The following is a 23,691-nucleotide window of genomic DNA, read 5'->3' as shown; positions in this document are numbered from 1 at the left end:
TTTTGAAGGCCAGACATACCAACAATTAAAGGGAACAGCCATGGGTACCAGGATGGCCCCCTCGTATGCCAACCTATTCATGGGTCGCTTAGAGGAAGCCTTCTTGGTCACCCAGGCCTGCCAACCCGAAGTTTGGTACAGATTTATTGATGACATTTTCATGATCTGGACTCACAGTGAAGAAGAACTCCAGAATTTCCTCTCCAACCTCAACTCCTTTGGTTCCATCAGATTCACCTGGTCCTACTCCAAATCCCATGCCACTTTCCTTGACGTTGACCTCCACCTGTCCAATGGCCAGCTTCACACGTCCGTCCACATCAAACCCACCAACAAGCAACAGTACCTCCATTATGACAGCTGCCACCCATTCCACATCAAACGGTCCCTTCCCTACAGCCTAGGTCTTCGTGGCAAACGAATCTGCTCCAGTCCGGAATCCTTGAACCATTACACCAACAACCTGAAAACCGCTTTTGCATCCCGTAACTACCCTCCCAACCTGGTACAGAAGCAAATAACCAGAGCCACTTCCTCATCTCCTCAAACCCGGAACCTTCCACAGAAGAACCTCAAAAGTGCCCCACTTGTGACAGGATACTTTCCGGGACTGGATCAGATTCTGAACGTGGCTCTCCAGCAGGGATACGACTTCCTCAAATCCTGCCCTGAAATGAGATCCATCCTTCATGAAATCCTCCCCACTCCACCAAGAGTGTCTTTCCGCCGTCCACCTAACCTTCGCAACCTCTTAGTTCATCCCTATGAAATCCCCAGACCACCTTCCCTACCCTCTGGCTCCTACCCCTGTAACCGCCCCCGGTGTAAAACCTGTCCCATGCACCCTCCCACCACCACCTATTCCAGTCCTGTAACCCGGAAGGTGTACACGATCAAAGGCAGAGCCACGTGTGAAAGCACCCACGTGATTTACCAACTGACCTGCCTACACTGTGAAGCGTTCTATGTGGGAATGACCAGCAACAAACTGTCCATTCGCATGAATGGACACAGGCAGACAGTGTTTGTTGGTAATGAGGATCACCCTGTGGCTAAACATGCCTTGGTGCACGGCCAGCACATCTTGGCACAGTGTTACACCGTCCGGGTTATCTGGATACTTCCCACTAACACCAACCTGTCAGAACTCCGGAGATGGGAACTTGCCCTTCAGCATATCCTCTCTTCTCGCTATCCGCCAGGCCTCAATCTCCGCTAATTTCTAATTTCAATTTGCCGCCGCTCGTACCTCACCTGTCTTTCAACATCATCTTTGCCTTTGTACATCCGCCCCGACTGACCTCTCTGCCCAAACTCTTTGCCTTTACAAATGTCTGCTTGTGTCTGTGTATATGAGGATGGATATGTGTGTGTGTGCGAGTGTATACCTGTCCTTTTTTCCCCCTAAGGTAAGTCTTTCCGCTCCCGGGATTGGAATGACTCCTTACCCTCTCCCTTAAAACCCAAATCCTTTTGTCTTTCCCTCTCCTTCCCTCTTTCCTGACGAGGCAACCATTGGTTGCGAAAGCTAGATTTTGTGTGTATGTTTGTGTTTGTGTGTGTGTCTATCGACCTGCCAGCGCTTTTGTTTGGTAAGTCTCATCATCTTTCTTTTTAAATATATTTTTCCCACGTGGAATGTTTCCCTCTATTATATTCATATCATTAATTTGAACCCAACAATCACGTTTGTTATTGTAATTGTTATTGTCACTGTTACATTTCGTAGTCTTTTCTGTCATCTTATTTCCTCCTTCTGTTTTTGCCAGCAGTTTTACTTTCTATTCACCTTCTCCTTTTTTACCGTAATCCAGTATACAATTTTATCCCGCCGATATATACTCAACAATACGTAATAATACGTAACCCACTTCCAAACCAAATTTTTTTTTTTTTTCCGCTTTCAACACTACCGCTGCTATAAAATCCACCGTTTCCAGTTCACAAACAGTTCCTTTCAGCTATTAAACAACCTTTTCGGCTAATTTTAATATCTTTTGCTTTATTTCCATTTCCGTTTTTCTCACATCATCGATCATTTTTAGCCGCTTCCCACAGGTTTTAACGTCATTATTTCTTCATCAGACAATTGTTAGCTTCATTTCCATAATCTGTCACCACCAAACCACCCTTTTAATACATCCTCACGTAGTTTTTTCGAAATTCTCCCGTATTTCTCCACCCTTTAACGTGTTTTGGCGGCAACACAACCACCTAACCTTTATGCACATCATATCTACCTACACAAGTTCACCACAGGATCAACAGCCCAGCTCTAAGCAACCCTTTTTCGCCTTTTTTCACACCAGATCTCCATTTGCTTTCTAGTTTTACCTTTATCTCTCCCCATATATTTCTATATTTATTTTCATTTTCATTTCAGCCTCGTGTTCCACTTTCCACCTTCTAGTACCATGTCACCCTCACAACACCTCCACAACGACCCCATTAAGTTTTATTTACATTCCCTCCGCAAACATGCCTTCGCCTTAGCTAGATTACACTCCCATATTTTATTTTCTCAGGCTTGTCTGACACTTGGCATCACCCCCAAAGGCCTCACACTTAAAGTTCCCATCTCTGGCTGCAACCCTTCTTTCCATCAGTCCCTATACCAGTTCCAAACCGAACAATCCATTGCCCTCACCCACCTAATCCTTCACCTACACATCCACTCAGCCAATCAACACACCCATCAACTCCTGTCCCTAATAAAAGTCCTCAATCTTTCCTCTCCCACATCCACACCGGTTGTTCAGAGCATCCTCCTACAGGCCAACCGCAAATTAGAAAAGCATGCCACCCTCCACCTTAAAAAACTATCCAATCTCCTGGTTTCCCACCTCCGGAAAGGCAACTCACTCACCCTTCACAACCTTTCCAGCAAACCTCAACCTCCTCTCATTGCACACAAACCCAGTCTCTCCCATCTACTCAATCTCCCACTTCCAGCTCCACTCCCTCCAAAACCTCAAAATTCCAATCAACGCAATCTGGAACCACAACACCCCAATTCAGTAGTTAACCTTTCCTCCAAACCTCTCTCCCAATCCGAAACCTCTGTCCTATCCAAAGGCCTCACCTTCAGCCCCACTCCCAGATTTAACCAAACAGCCCTCGTCAAAGATTTACTGTCCTACACCCGTACTCTCTGCTGGAAATATCACTTTGCCACGAAGAAACATGATCCTACTCCTAATGATCCAACTCCCCAAGACACTATCCAAATTGAACCATGCCTGGAACAGTTCCGTCCTCCGTCACAGCGGGACCCACCCCCTCTTCCTCAAAATCACCCTCTCCTAACCTTCCAGGAATTTCTGACTTCCAGCCTTGCCTCTCAATCCTTCTTAAAAAACCTTAATCCTACTCCCAACATCACCACTGCTGAAGCCCAGGCTATCCGTGATCTGAAGGCTGACCGATCCATCGTCATTCTTCCGGCGGACAAGGGTTCCACAACTGTGGTACTTGATCGTCGGGAGTATGTGACTGAGGGACTGCGTCAGCTTTCAGACAACACTACTTACAAAGTTTGCCAAGGCAATCCCATTCCTGATGTCCAGGCGGAGCTTCAAGGAATCCTCAGAACCTTAGGCCCCCTACAAAACCTTTCACCCGACTCCATCAACCTCCTGACCCCACCAACACCCCGCACCCCTACCTTCTACCTTCTTCCCAAAATTCACAAACCCAATCATCCCGGCCGTCCCATTGTAGCTGGTTACCAAGCCCCCACCGAACACATCTCTGCCTACGTAGATCAACACCTTCAACCCATTACATACAGTCTCCCATCCTTCATCAAAGACACCAACCACTTTCTCGAACGCCTGGAATCCCTACCCAGTCTGTTACCCCCGGAAACCATCCTTGTAACCATTGATGCCACTTCCTTATACACAAATATTCCGCATGTCCAGGGCCTCGCTGCGATGGAGCACTTCCTTTCACGCCGATCACCTGCCGCCCTACCTAAAACCTCTTTCCTCATTACCTTAGCCAGCTTCATCCTGACCCACAACTTCTTCACTTTTGAAGGCCAGACATACCAACAATTAAAGGGAACAGCCATGGGTACCAGGATGGCCCCCTCGTATGCCAACCTATTCATGGGTCGCTTAGAGGAAGCCTTCTTGGTCACCCAGGCCTGCCAACCCGAAGTTTGGTACAGATTTATTGATGACATTTTCATGATCTGGACTCACAGTGAAGAAGAACTCCAGAATTTCCTCTCCAACCTCAACTCCTTTGGTTCCATCAGATTCACCTGGTCCTACTCCAAATCCCATGCCACTTTCCTTGACGTTGACCTCCACCTGTCCAATGGCCAGCTTCACACGTCCGTCCACATCAAACCCACCAACAAGCAACAGTACCTCCATTATGACAGCTGCCACCCATTCCACATCAAACGGTCCCTTCCCTACAGCCTAGGTCTTCGTGGCAAACGAATCTGCTCCAGTCCGGAATCCTTGAACCATTACACCAACAACCTGAAAACCGCTTTTGCATCCCGTAACTACCCTCCCAACCTGGTACAGAAGCAAATAACCAGAGCCACTTCCTCATCTCCTCAAACCCGGAACCTTCCACAGAAGAACCTCAAAAGTGCCCCACTTGTGACAGGATACTTTCCGGGACTGGATCAGATTCTGAACGTGGCTCTCCAGCAGGGATACGACTTCCTCAAATCCTGCCCTGAAATGAGATCCATCCTTCATGAAATCCTCCCCACTCCACCAAGAGTGTCTTTCCGCCGTCCACCTAACCTTCGCAACCTCTTAGTTCATCCCTATGAAATCCCCAGACCACCTTCCCTACCCTCTGGCTCCTACCCCTGTAACCGCCCCCGGTGTAAAACCTGTCCCATGCACCCTCCCACCACCACCTATTCCAGTCCTGTAACCCGGAAGGTGTACACGATCAAAGGCAGAGCCACGTGTGAAAGCACCCACGTGATTTACCAACTGACCTGCCTACACTGTGAAGCGTTCTATGTGGGAATGACCAGCAACAAACTGTCCATTCGCATGAATGGACACAGGCAGACAGTGTTTGTTGGTAATGAGGATCACCCTGTGGCTAAACATGCCTTGGTGCACGGCCAGCACATCTTGGCACAGTGTTACACCGTCCGGGTTATCTGGATACTTCCCACTAACACCAACCTGTCAGAACTCCGGAGATGGGAACTTGCCCTTCAGCATATCCTCTCTTCTCGCTATCCGCCAGGCCTCAATCTCCGCTAATTTCTAATTTCAATTTGCCGCCGCTCGTACCTCACCTGTCTTTCAACATCATCTTTGCCTTTGTACATCCGCCCCGACTGACCTCTCTGCCCAAACTCTTTGCCTTTACAAATGTCTGCTTGTGTCTGTGTATATGAGGATGGATATGTGTGTGTGTGCGAGTGTATACCTGTCCTTTTTTCCCCCTAAGGTAAGTCTTTCCGCTCCCGGGATTGGAATGACTCCTTACCCTCTCCCTTAAAACCCAAATCCTTTTGTCTTTCCCTCTCCTTCCCTCTTTCCTGACGAGGCAACCATTGGTTGCGAAAGCTAGATTTTGTGTGTATGTTTGTGTTTGTGTGTGTGTCTATCGACCTGCCAGCGCTTTTGTTTGGTAAGTCTCATCATCTTTCTTTTTAAATATATTTTTCCCACGTGGAATGTTTCCCTCTATTATATATATATATATATATATATATATATATATATATATATATATATATATATATATATATATATATATATATATCATCTTACATACTATATTCCTGACAAAGGAACAAAGGAGAAAGAAAAAAACGGGAAAGGTCAAAGAAAAAAAATGATGCTTATGGATCATTGCCTATAAGCTTTCAGTTCAGTGATATTGTGTGGTCCAAACAACTTCTTAGATTTAGGATATACAAGTTTGTATGCATTAGGAATGATTTCCAGGAATTTTGAATGGTAATACTTAAATATCAAAGAAGTCCTTTTCTCAGATGTCAATACTTTAGATTTCTCTTTGGCTTTCACCAACACAAGATCTCCTAACTCAAACTTAGGAAAAGCTCCCTTTGTCATCATGTCTTTGCTTTCTCCTATACATCTCTTTTTCATCATCTCACTGACCCACTCTTCTCTCTCTTGTGGCGACGGAATTTTATTTGGTGAAAACATTCTCATAAATAAAGTTAGCTGCTCTGTGATTAAACATAATTTAAAATGGTGAAAAACCTCTTAAAGAATGTTATAAGCTGTTCATATTGTCCTCAAAATCATTGACATAATCTAACCAACTGGTATGATTCTTACTACAATATATCGTTAACAGTCTTCCAATTTCTCTTATATATCCCTCTGCAGGATTACTCGATGGGTGGTACACAGAGGTTAGAATATGCCTTATTTTTGCATGATCAATAAAGTCTTTCGAAGCTTGCAAAGTAAACTAAGAGCCACTGTCCCATAAAATTGATGAAAATATGTGTTTCCAAACTTAGAAATGATTTGCTTACTGGTAGCTTTCTTCAGAGGAAACAGCCTTATGAACTTCAAAAATACAGCAACCACCACAAAAACATAAATCGATTCTTAGACTTAGGCAAAAATCCATTGATGTCCACAGACATCAGGTCTAGGTTACTATTAGGCAGTATGTTTTGCATTTGACCTCTACTTGTATTGTTACTTCTGTTCACTCTTTCACATCTGTCACAGCTGGCATTCTTATTCTTGAGTCTCCTTCCTATGTTATAAAAATAGATGTTTTCCTGAATCTTTTGTGTACCTTAGGTTGATCCACAATGACCATAACTCTCATGTGTATAAGTAATTTAAGTATCAATACACTGTTCTGGCCAACATAGTTTCCAACCAACTGAGTCAGTCTTATGTCTCTTGAATAAAATATCCTTATGTACCTTACAATATTGTTCAGTCTTTTCACCTCATTTCTTACCCAACATGCTCGTAACCAATTTCTAATTTTGATCATGATTTTGATACCAGCGGATGTCTGCAAATTTTCAAGATCTCTTTTTCCTCTTTCACACCTCGCAAGTACATAATTTTAAACTCTTTCTCTCCTTCTCCAAAGTTGTTAGTTGAGTCACTCCCTAAAGGTAGCCTGGACAAAGCATCAGGAACTACATTGTCTGTGCCCTTAATATATCTGATTTCATAATTGAACTGCTCTGAAAGGGAGCACCAGTGAGTAATTCCATTATGGTACAGCTTACAATCCTGGAAATAACATTATGCTTTGTGATCAGTGTAGATGATTACTTTGAGACCTAATAAATAATTTTTAAACTTGTTGAATGCCCAATGTACAGCCAAAAGTTCTTTCTCAGTTAGAGTGTATGTCTTTTCATGCTTCTGCAATAGTCTACTAGCAAATGCCAGTGATCTATGTTCAATAACACCTTCAGCTTCAACCTCCTCAAATAAATGAGCACCAAAATCAACATCACTAATGTCTGTCATAATACAAACAGGAAGAGACAGACCAAGTCTGAACAATATCTGACTCTGACACAACTGTCATTTGATCTCATCAAAAGCATACTGACATTCCTGATTCAAATCACAAACAGTATTCTTGTTGAAAAGTTCACACAGGCATGAAGCATTCAAACTTGGCTGCTAAAATATTTTCTATAGAATCCAGTTAACCCAAAAAATGATATAAGCTGTTTTTTGTTGCAGGGAGCAGGAAAATTAGCAATGGCATTGAGTTTCTCTTTATCAGGTGCAATTCCTTTTTTTAGATATAACATGTCCTAAAAATTTTACTTCTTCCACACCAAATTTACACTTACCTATTTTCAAAGTCATAACTCCTGATTCCAATTTTGAAAACACATCTCTTAACAGATCCAAACGTTGTTCACCAGTCTATTCAGTGACCAAAGTGTCATCGACACACAAAATTACTTTTGAACCTATTTCACTTCCCAAGACAGAATCCAGCGCTCTTTTGAATTCAGCTACTGACACATTTAGCCCAAATAGCACCACACAGTATTGAAAACACTTACCTCCATACAAAAATGCAGTCTACTTTCTAGAATTAATTTCACATGGAATCAGATGAAATCCAAGAGGTCAAGTCCAAACTACTCATGAAATTTACATAATAAAATTTGTGTAACAGCTCATACATGTTCTCAGGATGGTCAGCCTCTCTGATAAGACACTTATTAAGATGTCTAGAATTCAAAACAATTCTCAATCTACCATTTCTCTTACTTATCACAACCAAAGGACTTTTGTAAGCACTCCAACTTCTGTCAATTACTCTCCACACTTCCATTTTCTGAATTTCTTTCTCCACATCTGTCTTTTTTGAAAATGGTATATTATATGGATTGACAAAGAAAGGCTGATAGCCATTCACTTTCTCTGGTCTTTCACTGAACACAAAACTCCAATAACAAATTCCCAAGTTGCTCCTTTTGTTGGTCATTAAGAGTTTTAGTTTCTCTCACTTTGGAATCTACTAGACTATCAAAATACTGCTCCTTAGTCTCATCAAAATTTATATTGTCATAAAACATCTAGTGCTCACTTTGGTTCACAATGTTATGCAAATAGTTACAACTTTTCCCACAGTTTGAAATACACAAATTATTTTTCACATAAATATTACTTTAGGTTCAAAAATAAAAAAATAAAAAATTATTTAGCACTCCATCCAAAACAAGCCTAACTTTCACTATCCAGTCCATACCAAGAACTATATTTTCTTCCAAACTAGAGACCACTAAGCATCCATACTCGAAGGTCTTGTCTTCTATACTAAAAGTAAAAAGTACCTGAGATCTTACCAATTCGCTTTGCTTACCTGTAGCTCCTCTTACCTTTACACCTACAATGTGCATTTCCACAAAATTCTTACTATACTTGATCCTGTCTCTAAACTGTTCAGATATACCAAAAATCGGGCAATCAAACAGTTGCCTTCCCACAGATCAATTTAAATTTCAATGTTGTTGTTGTTGTTGTTGTTGTGGTCTTCAGTCCTGAGACTGGTTTGATGCAGCTCTCCATGCTACTCTATCCTGTGCAAGCTTCTTCATCTCCCAGTACCTACTGCAACCTACATCCTTCTGAATCTGTTCAGTGTATTCATCTCTTGGTCTCCCCCTACGATTTTTACCCTCCACGCTGCCCTCCAATACTAAATTGGTGATCCCTTGATGCCTCAGAACATGTCCTACCAACCGATCCCTTCTTCTGGTCAAGTTGTGCCACAAACTCCTCTTCTCCCCAATCCTATTCAGTACCTCCTCATTAGTTATGTGATCTAATCTTCAGCATTCTTCTGTAGCACCACATTTCGAAAGCTTCTATTCTCTTCTTGTCCAAACTATTTACCGTCCATGTTTCACTTCCATACATGGCTACACTCCATACAAATACTTTCAGAAATGATTTCCTGACACTTAAATCTATACTCGATGTTAACAAATTTCTCTTCTTCAGAAACGCTTTCCTTGCCAGTGCCAGTCTACATTTTATATCCTCTCTACTTCGACCATCATCAGTTATTTTTCTCCCCAAATAGCAAAACTCCTTTACTACTTTAAGTGTCTCATTTCCTAATCTAATACCCCCAACATCACCCGACTTAATTCGACTACACTCCATTATCCTCGTTTTGCTTTTGTTGATGTTCATCTTATATCCTCCCTTCAAGACACCATCCATTGAATTCAACTGCTCTTGCAAGTCCTTTGCTGTCTCTGACAGAATTACAATGTCATCGGTGAACCTCAAAGTTTTTATTTCTTCTCCATGGATTTTAATACCTACTCCGAATTTTTCTTTTGTTTCCTTTGCTGCTTGCTCAATATGCAGATTGAATAACATCGGGGATAGGCTACAACCCTGTCTTACTCCCTTCCCAACCACTGCTTCCCTTTCATGTCCCTCGACTCTTACAACTGCCATCTGGTTTTGCTCTCTGTATTTTACCCCTGCCACCTTTAGAATTTGAAAGAAAGTATTCCAGTCAACATTGTCAAAAGCTTTCTCTAAGTCTACAAATGCTAGAAATGTAGGTTTGCCTTTCCTTAATCTTTCTTCTAAGATAAGTCATAAGGTCAGTATTGCCTCACGTGTTCCAGTATTTCTACGGAATCCAAACTGATCTTCCCCGAGGTCGGCTTCTACCAGTTTTTCCATTCGTCTGTAAAGAATTCGTGTTAGTATTTTGCAGCTGTGGCTTATTAAACTGATTGTTCGGTAATTCTCACATCTGTCAACACCTGCTTTCTTTGGGATTGGAATTATTATATTCTTCTTGAAGTCTGAGGGTATTTCGCCTGTTTCACACATCTTGCTCACCAGATGCTAGAGTTTTGTCAGACTGGCTCTCCCAAGGCCGTCAGTAGTTCCAATGGAATGTTGTCTACTCCGGGGGCCTTGTTTCGACTCAGGTCTTTCAGTGCTTTGTCAAACTCTACACGCGGTATCGTATCTCCCATTTCATCTTCATCTACATCCTCTTCCATTTCCATAATATTGTCCTCAAGTACATCGCCCTTGTACAGACCCTCTATATACTCCTTCCACCTTTCTGCTTTCCCTTCTTTGCTTAGAACTGGGTTTCCATCTGAGCTCTTGATGTTCATACAAGTGGTTCTCTTATCTCCAAAGGTCTCTTTAATTTTCCTGTAGGCAGTATCTATCTTACCCTTCGTGAGATAAGCCTCTACATCCTTACATTTGTCCTCTAGCCATCCCTGCTTAGCCATTTTGCACTTCCTGTCGATCTCATTTTTGAGACGTTTGTATTCCTTTTTTCCTGCTTCATTTACTGCATTTTTATATTTTCTCCTTTCATCAATTAAATTCAATATTTCTTCTGTTACCCAAGAATTTCTACTAGCCCTCGTCTTTTTACCTACTTGATCCTCTGCTGCCTTCACTACTTCATCCCTCAAAGCTACCCATTCTTCTTCTACTGTATTTCTTTCCCCCATTCCTGTCAATTGTTCCCTTATGCTCTCCCTGAAACTCTGTACAACCTCTGGTTCTTTCAGTTTATCCAGGTCCCATCTCCTTAAATTCCCACCTTTTTGCAGTTTCTTCATTTTTAATCTACAGGTCATAACCAATAGATTGTGGTCAGAGTCCACATCTGCCCCTGGAAATGTCTTACAATTTAAAACCTGGTTCCTAAATCTCTATCTTACCATTATATAATCTATCTGATACCTTCTAGTATCTCCAGGATTCTTCCATGTATAGAACCTTCTTTTATGATTCTTGAACCAAGTGTTAGCTGTGATTAAGTTATGCTCTGTGCAAAATTCTACCAGACAGCTTCCTCTTTCATTTCTCTCCCCCAATCCATATTCACCCAATATGTTTCCTTCTCTCCCTTTTCCTACTCTCGAATTCCAGTCACCCGTGACTATTAAATCAATTTCTCCATCATCTGCAGAGCTAATTGGCATATAAACTTGTACTACTGTAGTAGGCATGGGCTTCGTGTCTATCTTGGCCACAATAATGCGTTCACTATACTGTTGGTAGTAGCTTACCCGCACTCCTATTTTTTTTATTAATTATTAAACCTACTCCTGCATTACCCCTATTTGATTTTGTATTTGTTAACCTGTACTCACCTGACCAGACGTCTTGTTCCTCCTGCCACCGAACTTCACTTAATTCCCACTATATCTAACTTTAACCTATCCATTTCCCTTTTCAAATTTTCTAACCTACCTGCCCGATTAAGGGATCTGACATTCCACGCTCCGATCCGTAGAACGTCAGTTTTCTTTCTCCTGATAACGACATCCTCTTGAGTAGTCCCCGCCCGGAGATCCGAATGGGGGACTATTTTACCTCTGGAATATTTTACCCAAGACGACGCCATTATCATTTAATCATACAGTAAAGCTGCATGCCCTCGGGAAAAATTACGGCCGTAGTTTCCCCTTGCTTTCAGCCATTCGCAGTACCAGCACAGCAAGGCAGTTTTGGTTATTGTTACAAGGCCAGATCAGTGAATCATCCAGATTGTTGCCCTTGCAACTACTGAAAAGGCTGCTGCCCCTCTTCAGGAACCACACGTTTGTCTGGCCTCTCAACAGATACCTCTCCGTTGTGGTTGTACCTACGGTACGGCTATCTGTATCGCTGAGGCACGCAAGCCTCCCCACCAATGGCAAGGTCCATGGTTCATGGGGGGGGGGGGGGGGTTTTCAATGTTAGGGCACTGAAAATCTGAATCATCCTCTCTGTTGTCAGACACTTCATGCAAAGGTCACTTTCAGTTTCATCAAATGTTCCATCCACACTGTCCTCACAAGATTTTATCAGCTTTACATGTATCATAACATTACTTTGATTACTCATGTTGTCAGGTAAAGACTGAACATAATGAATAGATTCCATGGCACAACTAACATCATTTGTTACAGAAAAAACACAAAACACATTACTGTCAAAATTACACTTCCTGCTTAAATCCTCTTTCACTTCAGTCCACCAATTGGGATACAAATTCTGACTAACAACAGCTACCTTATTCCAGAATGCAGCTGTATCTATATCATAATCACTCTAGTCCCAAACAAACTTCAAAAAGTTCTCACCTTTATTCTCCAGGCTCACAGATAGCTCACCTTCACTGTTTGGATCATTTCTCTGAATGACCGTAATGAAAAACTATTTTGAATGGACTGTTACTCCATGACCATCCTTACAACATCACGTACATCACTTACCTTACATGTATTGGAAACATCATTTACAAATACCTGCAACTTCATTATTCTTAAACTCCACAAATACCTCATACTCATCATCATCATATTCCTCCAAAATTACTTCATCAACAACATCACTGACATTACATGTCTCATCTCCATCAAAGTCACTTACCTTGCTTATATTCATTTGCAATGAGCTACCAGTCTCAGACTTACCAACCTCACTTACTTCACAGCTCTCATTCACATCTACATCGAAAATACCACATAGTTCAGGTCCAACACAGTCATCATCTGATATACATACATCAACAATACTGTTTTCTGCCCAAAAGAAGAAATCATTAGTACATACTACACTAAAATTCTCATTACTCTCACATTCTGGTTTGTGATTAGCACTTACATCACCATAATGAATCTTAGTATCACAAAACTTTTGATCAAAACACAAATGAGGAATCTGATATTCTTCTATTCAATTTCAGATACATGTCCCATGTCATTAACACTGTTATTTCTGTGTAATTGCAAGTGAAACTTGGAGGTCCTGTGCTTGTTATGTTTCCTCACACCAAAACTGTGGACCTTCACTAATGCAAACTGCCATTTTCTGAGTAGTTGCTTCTGTGACTATTTCTTCTATTAAAGTACCCGTAGTTATTCCCATTATTCTTGTCCTGCTGCTGTTCAGAATTTCTCTCTCTGTTGTCACTTTGATCCTGATGGAAGTTACCATTATCTCTGTTTCTTTGATTACTCCCATTGTTCCTATTATTATGGTACATACTTCTTTCTACTGGTCTGTCCAGCCTGTCAACATATTGTAAAAACTGTTCAAGACAATTGTCAGGTCCGTATACCAAATCCCACTTCAGTCTTTCTGGTAATCTCCTTTTAAGCATATTAATCAAGATCATTTCATCCAATGGTTTGTCAAGATGTGCTAACTTTTTAAGTTGGTTCTTACATAACCCTTTCAATGTGCCAACCCTGTTCCTATAATTAGGACCATTCAAAAATTTACTTTTGATCTCCCCTGTTCAGCTTCCAACCAAAATTTATTTAAAAAACTTTTCTCAAGACTGGTACATTTCCCACTGACTTAAATTTAAATTTACCCATGACAGAGCTTCGCCTTCAAGACATCTTTTAACAAACTTAATTTTTTGATTGTCATTCATGCCTGACACAAAGCCATCTCTGCAGGGGTGCAGAAAATCCACTGGATGTAAATTATCTGACAGAAAACTTTTGATAAGAGTGTTGGACCATGTAATACCATTGTTTGCACACAGACTTTCATTAATACAACTTTTCTGAACTGCTGAATTTTTTTTATCTAAAACAGTTACATTAGTTTGCATATTGTTTTCTACATTTAAAATTTTTTGGTTTAAATTGGAATCATTTTGTTGGGTGGCAGCTCCCAACTCACACAGTTTTTCTGCTATGACCTTCTGTTCCACTCTGACACCATCAACATTTTTTAATTGTTTTGCTGACTGAGCTACAAACTCATTTTCTAAAACAATAAATTTATTTTCTAAAACATCAACTTTTTCATTCACACTTTTTAACCCCTCTGACAACCCATTTTCTAACTCCAAAACTTGATTACTAAGTTGACCTATCTGATCTTGTACCCTGTCCATTTTGCTACTACTTCCAGTTTTCAAGTCATTTAATTGTCCTTGTAGTGAAGTAAATTTGCTATCGTTATCTGTTCTTATTTCAGTTAACTGATCATTAACTGCACTAAATTTACTATTGCAATCTGTCTTAATTTCCTCTAGTTTTGCCAAAATAAAAACATCAGTCTTTACTGTTTCTTTACTGACTATGATTTTACTCGGCTCAAACATGTCCTGACTGGATCCTACAGCTTCCATTTTACCTCACTTTTGCTTTCATACGTATTCATTTTGTTAGCAAGCATATGAGTCCACAAACAAATTAACTTCACAAATAGTTTGTACTTATCTTTCCTTTTTGATGTCCCTGGTTGTAGTTGTAAAGTCCTCCTCACTTTCAATTATATCTGGGCCATCATTATTAGTAGTGCATCGTCACTGTTGGTATAAAGATCCTATGTTGGGCAGCCTTCAGTTTTGCTCCATGTGATCAAAAATTTATTTGTACATAATTTTAAAAAATCAACGAAATGAAATAGTTCCTGCAACAGACAAAACTTCATTATTAGTCAATTAATCACACACAATGCCCCCACTTGTAATCTCACCCCTCCTTCCTTCTTCCATTTATTGCCCACATAAAACAAGGCCCACTCCAAGTAATTAATCAGCAGTATTTTATGAAGAGTTGATAGGAGCGAAGATTACAATAAACTTTCAAGTTTACTGAGCTTGTCATGTTGAGATCGCTCCAGTTCTTATTGTTTGGAGGCTGATTCTTGAAGATGATAATCTAACATCAGGTCCTTGCGGTTGATTGAACTAAATAAATTGGAAGATTGTTGTTGCAGAATTTTTGACATAAATATATTTTCCACTGATTTTCTCACATTTTAGTATTTCTTACAGTATTTTGATTTTTCACATTAACAAAGCCAAAATTATATTGTTCACACATATTATACAAAAATACATCTGTTCACATCAGAGGCAAGCTTATGACTCCTTCACTCTGTGGAAATAACAATATTCCAAAGGGTTTACAATTTATCTTATCAAGTTTTTGTTACATTATTAATTTCGATTATAATTTCATAAATGAATTCAGAAATAAACAGAGTAAACAGTACTGGATTGTGTAATTAATAATAGAAATTTTAGTGTGCAAATAGTTCGTAATTTCAACTGTTTCTAAAAACAATAATTTTAACTGTAAATTCAGAACAAGAATTTATCTATTACAACATCAAAACTAAAATATTTTATACAGTAATTTCTTTTCATAAATTTTAGCTTGAAATAAAATAAGGCAGTGTATAAAACTGTACAAATGTTTTAAGAAAAGCAACTGAGTTAATATTGACCTGTCCAAAATTTGAAAAATAATACGGGTATCAACAACTACTGTTGAGGAAAAGTAATGCTAGAGGAGGATGTCCCATTACAACTCCGTCCCCAGCTTCAAACTTCATTATTCCCTGTTCTCCACCCGTTTCTTACTCTCAATCCAGCACTACCCAAGTCTTTTCCCCTTCTCCCTCTCCCTGTGCCGCCTATCAGCTCTGTACCTAGCAGCCTTGTTCTTCTCCCTGCCCAATGGCTTCAACTTACACCCACACCATGGATTGCTGCTCATGTCAGACGCAGGAGCAGTCTGTGTTCGGGCCTGAGCAGCTGTAGACAGAGTAGCTATGTGTGGTGTGTGGTGTGTGTGTGTGTGTGTGTGTGTGTGTGTGTGTGTGTGTGTGTGTGTCATATTCATCTGTAGAAGGACATTTTTGCCAAAAACTAAAAGTTTCATAGTCTTTCCATTGTTCTGTGTGAGACTCTATATTGTGAGTAGGTATCTGTTCTTCTTATATTGTTCTTATTCTACCCTGGACTTATTCGTTTAAGTCATCCATGGCAACTGAGAACAATTAACTAACTTGTTATCCACTTAATGTCCTCTGAGAGGAATCAAACAAGTCTCATGAATGCAGAGGCAATTATCACAATGTGTGTGAGAGAACTCCTTTCTCCACTATTTAGAACTAATGTACAGCTATGGCACATGCTGATCCCACAGATCTCTTAGGAATAAGATATGGATAGCATTTGAGGTTAAAGTATGTTTTAGTAGGGAGAGAATGATTTATTAATTATGGCCACAGCCTATGTCCAAAATTAAAACTGCTTTGTCATTACCAGGAGCTAAAGTAGAATCCTCCAGTATTTTACCATAAAGCAAACAAGGTTCTACTATATTCAAAAAAATTAGCACTGTAAGATTAAAGCAAAACTGATCTGCAGCATTATTAAGCATCAAACACATAAAAATAGAGAGGAAAATCAAATTGAAAAAGAGAAGCTAGTGTTTGTATATAAACAGTAAGCAGCAATTTTTTCCCCTAAATAGCAGTTTTTCTGTTGATTTTTTATGTTAAACTTACCATGAGTAAGTGCAAACCATTTGCAACAGTTTAACAATAGCTACTTGTTAATATGGTCCATAACAGCTGATCACTTTGTTTGATGTTTACTTTGACAGACTTTCACTTCTCTAAAGGTTCTCCTTGAAGATGGAATACACAGAATACAATAAATGATCTGTTGTAACTTGCTAACTATGGTAAAAGATTACACTAACAAATTTTGGAATTAATTATTCTGCAATTCATTATAGTTTTTTGCTAGTTGTCACATTCAGACCTTTACTTCATGTATATTCTTTGTTAGAGCATAGGAGAGACTCCAGTCATCTTCCTTGTCCTCTTCCCTTCTTCTCTCTCCTGACGAGTTTTTGAACATCCTCTAATGAAGATTCAATTTGTGTTTTCAACTGTGTGTTTGTTAGCTTTGCTCCTGTTGTCCCTACTGCTGCGGCATGTACAGGTCTTTGGTGTCTCAGATGCTCTATTCTGTAATTCTATTAGACCTAATGTCATTACAGAGACAAATTTCCCAGTTCATGAATTTCCTTGCTTACAACAGTAGAACACTGTGAAGGATAATTTTTAGTACATTAATTTTTCCATATATCTCATTTTCATTAACAAATTAGATACTCTAGTAAATTTTAGTCACTGACCTCATTATCAATTCCCAACATTTCAGATTCCTTGACGCCTACAAAGAAAATGGTCTTGAGTTTTGGGCAATTTCAACAGGAAATGAACCAGCAACTGGAATAATTAATATACCAGGGATTAATTCACTTGGATGGACACCACAAAGGCAAAGAAAGTGGATTGTTGAAAATTTGTTTCCTTCACTGCATGCTTCCCAACACAGCAATGTTAAGCTTCTATTACTTGATGATCAACGTCTCTTTGTGCCTTTTGTGTTAGATGAGGTAAATATGTGTTACAAAATTTATTTAGCTACATATTTTGCATAGAGTCATCAGTATCTGAGCTTTGTGTATGTCAGACACATGGGTGTTACTATTACAAGTATTAAGTAATTGAGTAGCTTAAAGTCTACTCACCAAGTGGTGGCAGGAGAACACACATTTAAAGGTAATTAAATTTGAAAGCTTTGGGAGCCAGTGGCCCTTCTTCTGGCAGATTGGTTGAAGGGGAAGAAAGACAGGTGGAGGAAAAGGACTAGTGAGGTTTACACAATGGAAGAGTTCTGAAAAGTTGCCCAGAACTGTGGACAAGGGGAGACTTACTGAATGGGATGAGAGGGAAGAATCATTGCTTTCCAGCATTCAAGCAGTCCTAATTTTTAGAAAACCAAAGACTTTCCTACCATATTTATATAAAATAGTTTTATTTAAGAAAAACACGAAATATTTTATGTCTAGCTGTAAATATGCATTATTTGTCTTATTTTATAAATCTTTGAGTGTATCTTTGAATGGTATCCATTGATCTATGGACTGTGGTTTGTAAATCTTACTTTTGTTCTTTGCCTGTCAGAGAATCGTAATTGCACTTGGTGTTGTGGTCATATATATTACATTTACTTACTTTCTTTTCCTAACAAATCAAAAAAGCAATCAATTTATAGTGGTGCAAGGAATATAATAAGTATTTGTGTTGTATGAAAACTTCATGACAAGATTCCCTAAATGCTAGTCCATCTGTAAAATATAGGGAAAATGTGTGCATAATTAAAAAATAGTATTTGTTATGAGAAGGAACATAGTATTATAAATTGCTTGGACTGAAAGTGGGACAGAAAATCCAAAGGCTGATTACACATCGAGGTGAAAAATATTTTACCTGAAGATTCTACTAATATAAAGAAAGGAATGGTTCTGGTCACTTGCTTAAATGTCACTTCCAGAACTACTTGCCCTATAGAGCGTTTAAAACTAGTTGTGACTTTTGACGTTTGGCTGATGGGAGGGGGATGTGACACAGTTGCCCAGGTAACATCAATAGTGAGCTGGCTTTCCCTTCCATGTTGCTAGCTGTTCACCTGGTAAAGCATTCCTGTTTCCACCTGATGAAGAAACAGTACCACATGATGTCACACAATAGATGCATCAAAGTTTGTCACCTCTCGTAAAGTAGTATTTGGCTTTGAATTGTTCTGTAGTCATCAGGTATTGTGAGCAAGTGCTTTGTGTTGACATCATATTAACAACAGTAGTGCAGTACATCTGGATACAAGATTTGCGATAAAAGTGTCGTCCAAGAACACATTCACTGGCTGGGAAGATAATGTTCTGCTGCAAAACATTCCTTAGAATTCAACAATACTAAAGGACAAAACAGCATAACACTCTGTTGTGATGCATAAACCTCCAACAATGCAGTGGAGGGGAGAGGATATTTTGCTCTGTGTAAAAAGAAACGTTCCTTGAGATAAATTTGAACCTGTATAAGGCAGAGTTAATGGAACTTGCAGTGCTGCAGTACGAGCCAAGACTTCATGCAACCAGGTCGACAAACTGGGTAACAGTAAATGAAATAGTTTAATTAGGCATTCTCCAATAAAAGAAGCCACTGTAAATGTTACATGACAGGACTGATCTTGAGTTGTCAGCCATACCAAGAAGGTAGTTAAGGAGACATCGATTCATGAAGGACTGTGACGAGTTTTGGGGAAAACATGACTTCTCTTGTTGCCATGTTAATATCTGCTTTTTTTTTTTTTTCAACAGACGGCAGGGTTTAGAAATATTCATCTCACTAACATTCTAATTCAGTTGGGCAGAATCCTGAAATAGTGTAATATTGAACTATCAACTGAGTGCAAGTCAGGTCAGTAGTTAATGAAACAGACTATTGTCAGTATAAAAATAAACTTGTAAGTTCTTCACTTATATTGTTACAAAATTCACAGCAGTTCTTGTTTTACCAGCTAGTGATGGTGCTCAAAAATTACATTATTTCACTGAAAAAATCTGTAGTCACTTGAACATTGTGGTAGATAGGGAAGTTTTGCATATTAATCATACTGCAAAACACTCTCTCCTTTGCACACTGTCATTTGCCAAAATTGTATTTTGATATCTCAAATAATTTAGGAGATATGAGTAATTTATGAATATTTCATCCCAGTTTTCACTGGCATACAAATTCATGATAGTGCACCTTACATACATACAATTTTCTCAAGGTTGGAGACAGACAGTGATATCCTACCAAGTTAAAGGAATAATTAAATATATTATCTACATTCAGTATGCAGCAGCACATACCCTAACATGCACCAAACACGAATTCATAGCAATACCTATTTTTCATTGCAAAGTAAGAATGTTTTGCAGAAGTTTACCTACTATCAAAATATCATGGTAACTATGACCATTAACAAAATGATCAGGTCACGCCAAGTAGGCCTGGCATTATACTTTGATCACCTGCTGATGCACCCAGCACACGCTGTTAACTATGCTTCTGTCCACTCACTGTGTACTGAACTGTCAAAAGTCACAAATAATTTAAATGTGCTATACATATCGGAATTTCATGATGGGCGGAAGCCCTTAGCTCAGCTGGTGCAGATTTTAAGTGGAGATCCCAACTGGAGATATGTAGGCTGATTAATGATTTAGACTGAGGCCCCAGTATCAAAGAGGAATGAAATGGTAATACTATGAGTCTTTGCTGGCAGCATAAGATGGTGTTGTGTTACTCTCAGTTCTGCAATGTCATTTATTTGCATCAGTGCACTTGACTGCTAACAGCGTGCCCAGCTCTGCCAATCATCTGCTATATGACCCTGGCAAAAACACTGCTCACAGAAATCATTATAACATTGACAACTACATCTATCATGCAAGGAAAAACAATCAGGTCTACTAGACAGTCTATGAAATTTTCACATAGGCCAGGAGGAAAAACTTTTATGGCATTGGATTTAAGTCCCGTTTAGTCGAGGAGGAGTCACTAGGACTGCATGACATTAGTGAAAGATCACCATCAGACAGACAAGGCCATACCACAGTTCCTGATTGAGATGACAGTTCTGATATCTCACAGACCATGGGAATGGAAGCCTGAGCTTCTTGAGAAATTTTGAAAGCTGTAGCAATATCCAAAACTTCTAAAGAAGGATCTCACTGCCATAATTCCTGGTCACACACTTGACTGCCTGTTGATAGTCTAATCACTACATCATTTATTAATAAATCCATATAATATTTTCCACAAAGACATGCAAACTGGCATTTTCTACTAAGGTGTTACAGATCCATGATGATGGTTAGCTGTCGGATTATGCCTTGCAGTGTTGAAGGAACTCTAAATGAGTGGTCAACACATGCATCCATTTTTGTAGCCAAATGACCACTTAAAAGTGATTGAAAAGTAGTGAGGAGCAGCACTGATGGGTCAGACAAATGGACCAATTTTTTCACAAGGTATTAGAGCTGTGCCTTGCAGATAAGAGAAACATTCGCTGTTGCTCAAGATCATGAATACTATTTCATGAAAATGAAGTAGAAAATGCTTTTGGGACTCTTCCCAGTACTCTTGAGCTTCATTAAATTACTGGAAAGCTGATATTGTTAGAAATGATTGTAGACATGCCAGATCTGTCAGCTTCTGTGTGAGCTTCTGCAGCAGTTTTAGCTATCTTTTCCAGAGCTCAAAAAACTGCTGGTCCAGTATAGTTGAAACACTCACCAAAATGACCTGAAAAGTTCTATTCTGGTAGAGGATGGTTTGCTGTGCCAAAAAATTGTTGTCACTAATCCTGTAAGCCTGATACAACAACAACACTGATTTTATTAGTCATAATTTATTAACAATTAAGTCACAGAAAGAATTAGATCCTGATTCTTCTAGAAATAAACAAAACAAAAGACTTCAGGAGATGGGTACCTCATGTTCAAAATAGAATTCAGATATTTTGTCAGATAACTTGAATGTTAGTGATGGAAAACACTGTTTGTTGGTATAAACCACAACTCAGTGCACCAATATGTTGTCAGTTTGTTCACTAAAAGTACAACTGCTGGTTGAACTGTGAGTGAAGACAGTTCTGCACTAGGCACATATGCAACTATGAGTGCTAGCCAAAGGTTGACAACAGGTAACACAAAAACCCAGATCACACTCCAGGAGAAAAGCAGATAGTGCAGGTTCATTGTAAATACACTCCTGGAAATTGAAATAAGAACACCGTGAATTCATTGTCCCAGGAAGGGGAAACTTTATTGACACATTCCTGGGGTCAGATACATCACATGATCACAATGACAGAACCACAGGCACATAGACACAGGCAACAGAGCATGCACAATGTCGGCACTAGTACAGTGTATATCCACCTTTCGCAGCAATGCAGGCTGCTATTCTCCCATGGAGACGATCGTAGAGATGCTGGATGTAGTTCTGTGGAACGGCTTGCCATGCCATTTCCACCTGGCGCCTCAGTTGGACCAGCGTTTGTGCTGGACATGCAGACCGCGTGAGACGACGCTTCATCCAGTCCCAAACATGCTCAATGGGGGACAGATCCGGAGATCTTGCAGGCCAGGGTAGTTGACTTACACCTTCTAGAGCACGTTGGGTGGCACGGGATACATGCGGACGTGCATTGTCCTGTTGGAACAGCAAGTTCCCTTGCCGGTCTAGGAATGGTAGAACGATGGGTTCGATGACGGTTTGGATGTACCGTGCACTATTCAGTGTCCCCTCGACGATCACCAGTGGTGTACGGCCAGTGTAGGAGATCGCTCCCCACACCATGATGCCGGGTGTTGGCCCTGTGTGCCTCGGTCATATGCAGTCCTGATTGTGGCGCTCACCTGCATGGCGCCAAACACGCATACGACCATCATTGGCACCAAGGCAGAAGCGACTCTCATCGCTGAAGACGACACGTCTCCATTCGTCCCTCCATTCACGCCTGTCGTGACACCACTGGAGGCGGGCTGCACGATGTTGGGGCGTGAGCGGAAGACGGCCTAACGGTGTGCGGAACCGTAGCCCAGCTTCATGGAGACGGTTGCGAATGGTCCTTGTCGATACCCCAGGAGCAACAGTGTCCCTAATTTGCTGGGAAGTGGCGGTGCGGTCCCCTACGGCACTGCGTAGGATCCTACGGTCTTGGCGTGCATCCGTGCGTCGCTGCGGTCCGGTCCCAGGTCGACGGGCACGTGCACCTTCCGCCGACCACTGGCGACAACATCGATGTACTGTGGAGACCTCACGCCCCACATGTTGAGCAATTCGGCGGTACGTCCACCCGGCCTCCCGCATGCGCACTATACGCCCTCGCTCAAAGTCCGTCAACTGCACATACGGTTCACGTCCACGCTGTCGCGGCATGCTACCAGTGTTAAAGACTGCGATGGAGCTCCGTATGCCATGGCAAACTGGCTGACACTGACGGCGGTGGTGCACAAATGCTGCGCAGCTAGCGCCATTCGACGGCCAACACCGCGGTTCCTGGTGTGTCCACTGTGCCGTGCGTGTGATCATTGCTTGTACAGCCCTCTCGCAGTGTCCGGAGCAAGTATGGTGGGTCTGACACACCGGTGTCAATGTGTTCTTTTTTCCATTTCCAGGAGTGTAGATACACCAGAGAATATGATGTTGGCCAGTTATAGCAAGTAAGACCATAGTGGTCCTTTGGAGCCCTTTAATCTGCAGCAGGTGTTTTCTCTTGTATCCTTTCACGTTGCTCCTAGTGATCTCATCATACAAATGTCTAATTATATCGACAGATCTATCGATATGTCAGGCATTATTAAAAGAATATATGTTCTATCTTAGTTTAATGAGGCTAAGTGGGAATTTTAATTTGTCATTACATTCATTATGGTAGTGTGTAATAATATTAATAATAATAATAATAACCTGATGCATCTGAATGGCCAATGGCAAGTATTTCAATTGGACACAAATTTTTGTGACTTTTGTGTCCTGATGTACTCCATTTATTCAA

At 40.5% G+C, this 23,691-nt stretch overlaps 1 protein-coding gene across 1 annotated transcript in view; it reads left to right on the top strand.

The window, feature by feature from the left end:
- The window catches only part of LOC126191350 (lysosomal acid glucosylceramidase-like), a 163,151-nt gene that overhangs the window by 70,995 nt on the left and 68,465 nt on the right, over positions 1-23,691 (top strand). Inside the window, exon 5 of the mRNA XM_049932189.1 lies at positions 17,452-17,689. Within this exon, the coding sequence (XP_049788146.1) occupies positions 17,452-17,689 (238 nt within the window). The remainder of the gene's footprint in view (positions 1-17,451; positions 17,690-23,691) is intronic.

This window comes from Schistocerca cancellata, chromosome 6 (genome assembly GCF_023864275.1).
Source record: "Schistocerca cancellata isolate TAMUIC-IGC-003103 chromosome 6, iqSchCanc2.1, whole genome shotgun sequence".
Taxonomy (NCBI): Eukaryota; Metazoa; Arthropoda; class Insecta; order Orthoptera; family Acrididae; genus Schistocerca; species Schistocerca cancellata.
Note: the sequence above shows the minus strand (reverse complement) of the source record. Positions and strands in the feature narration are given on the sequence as shown.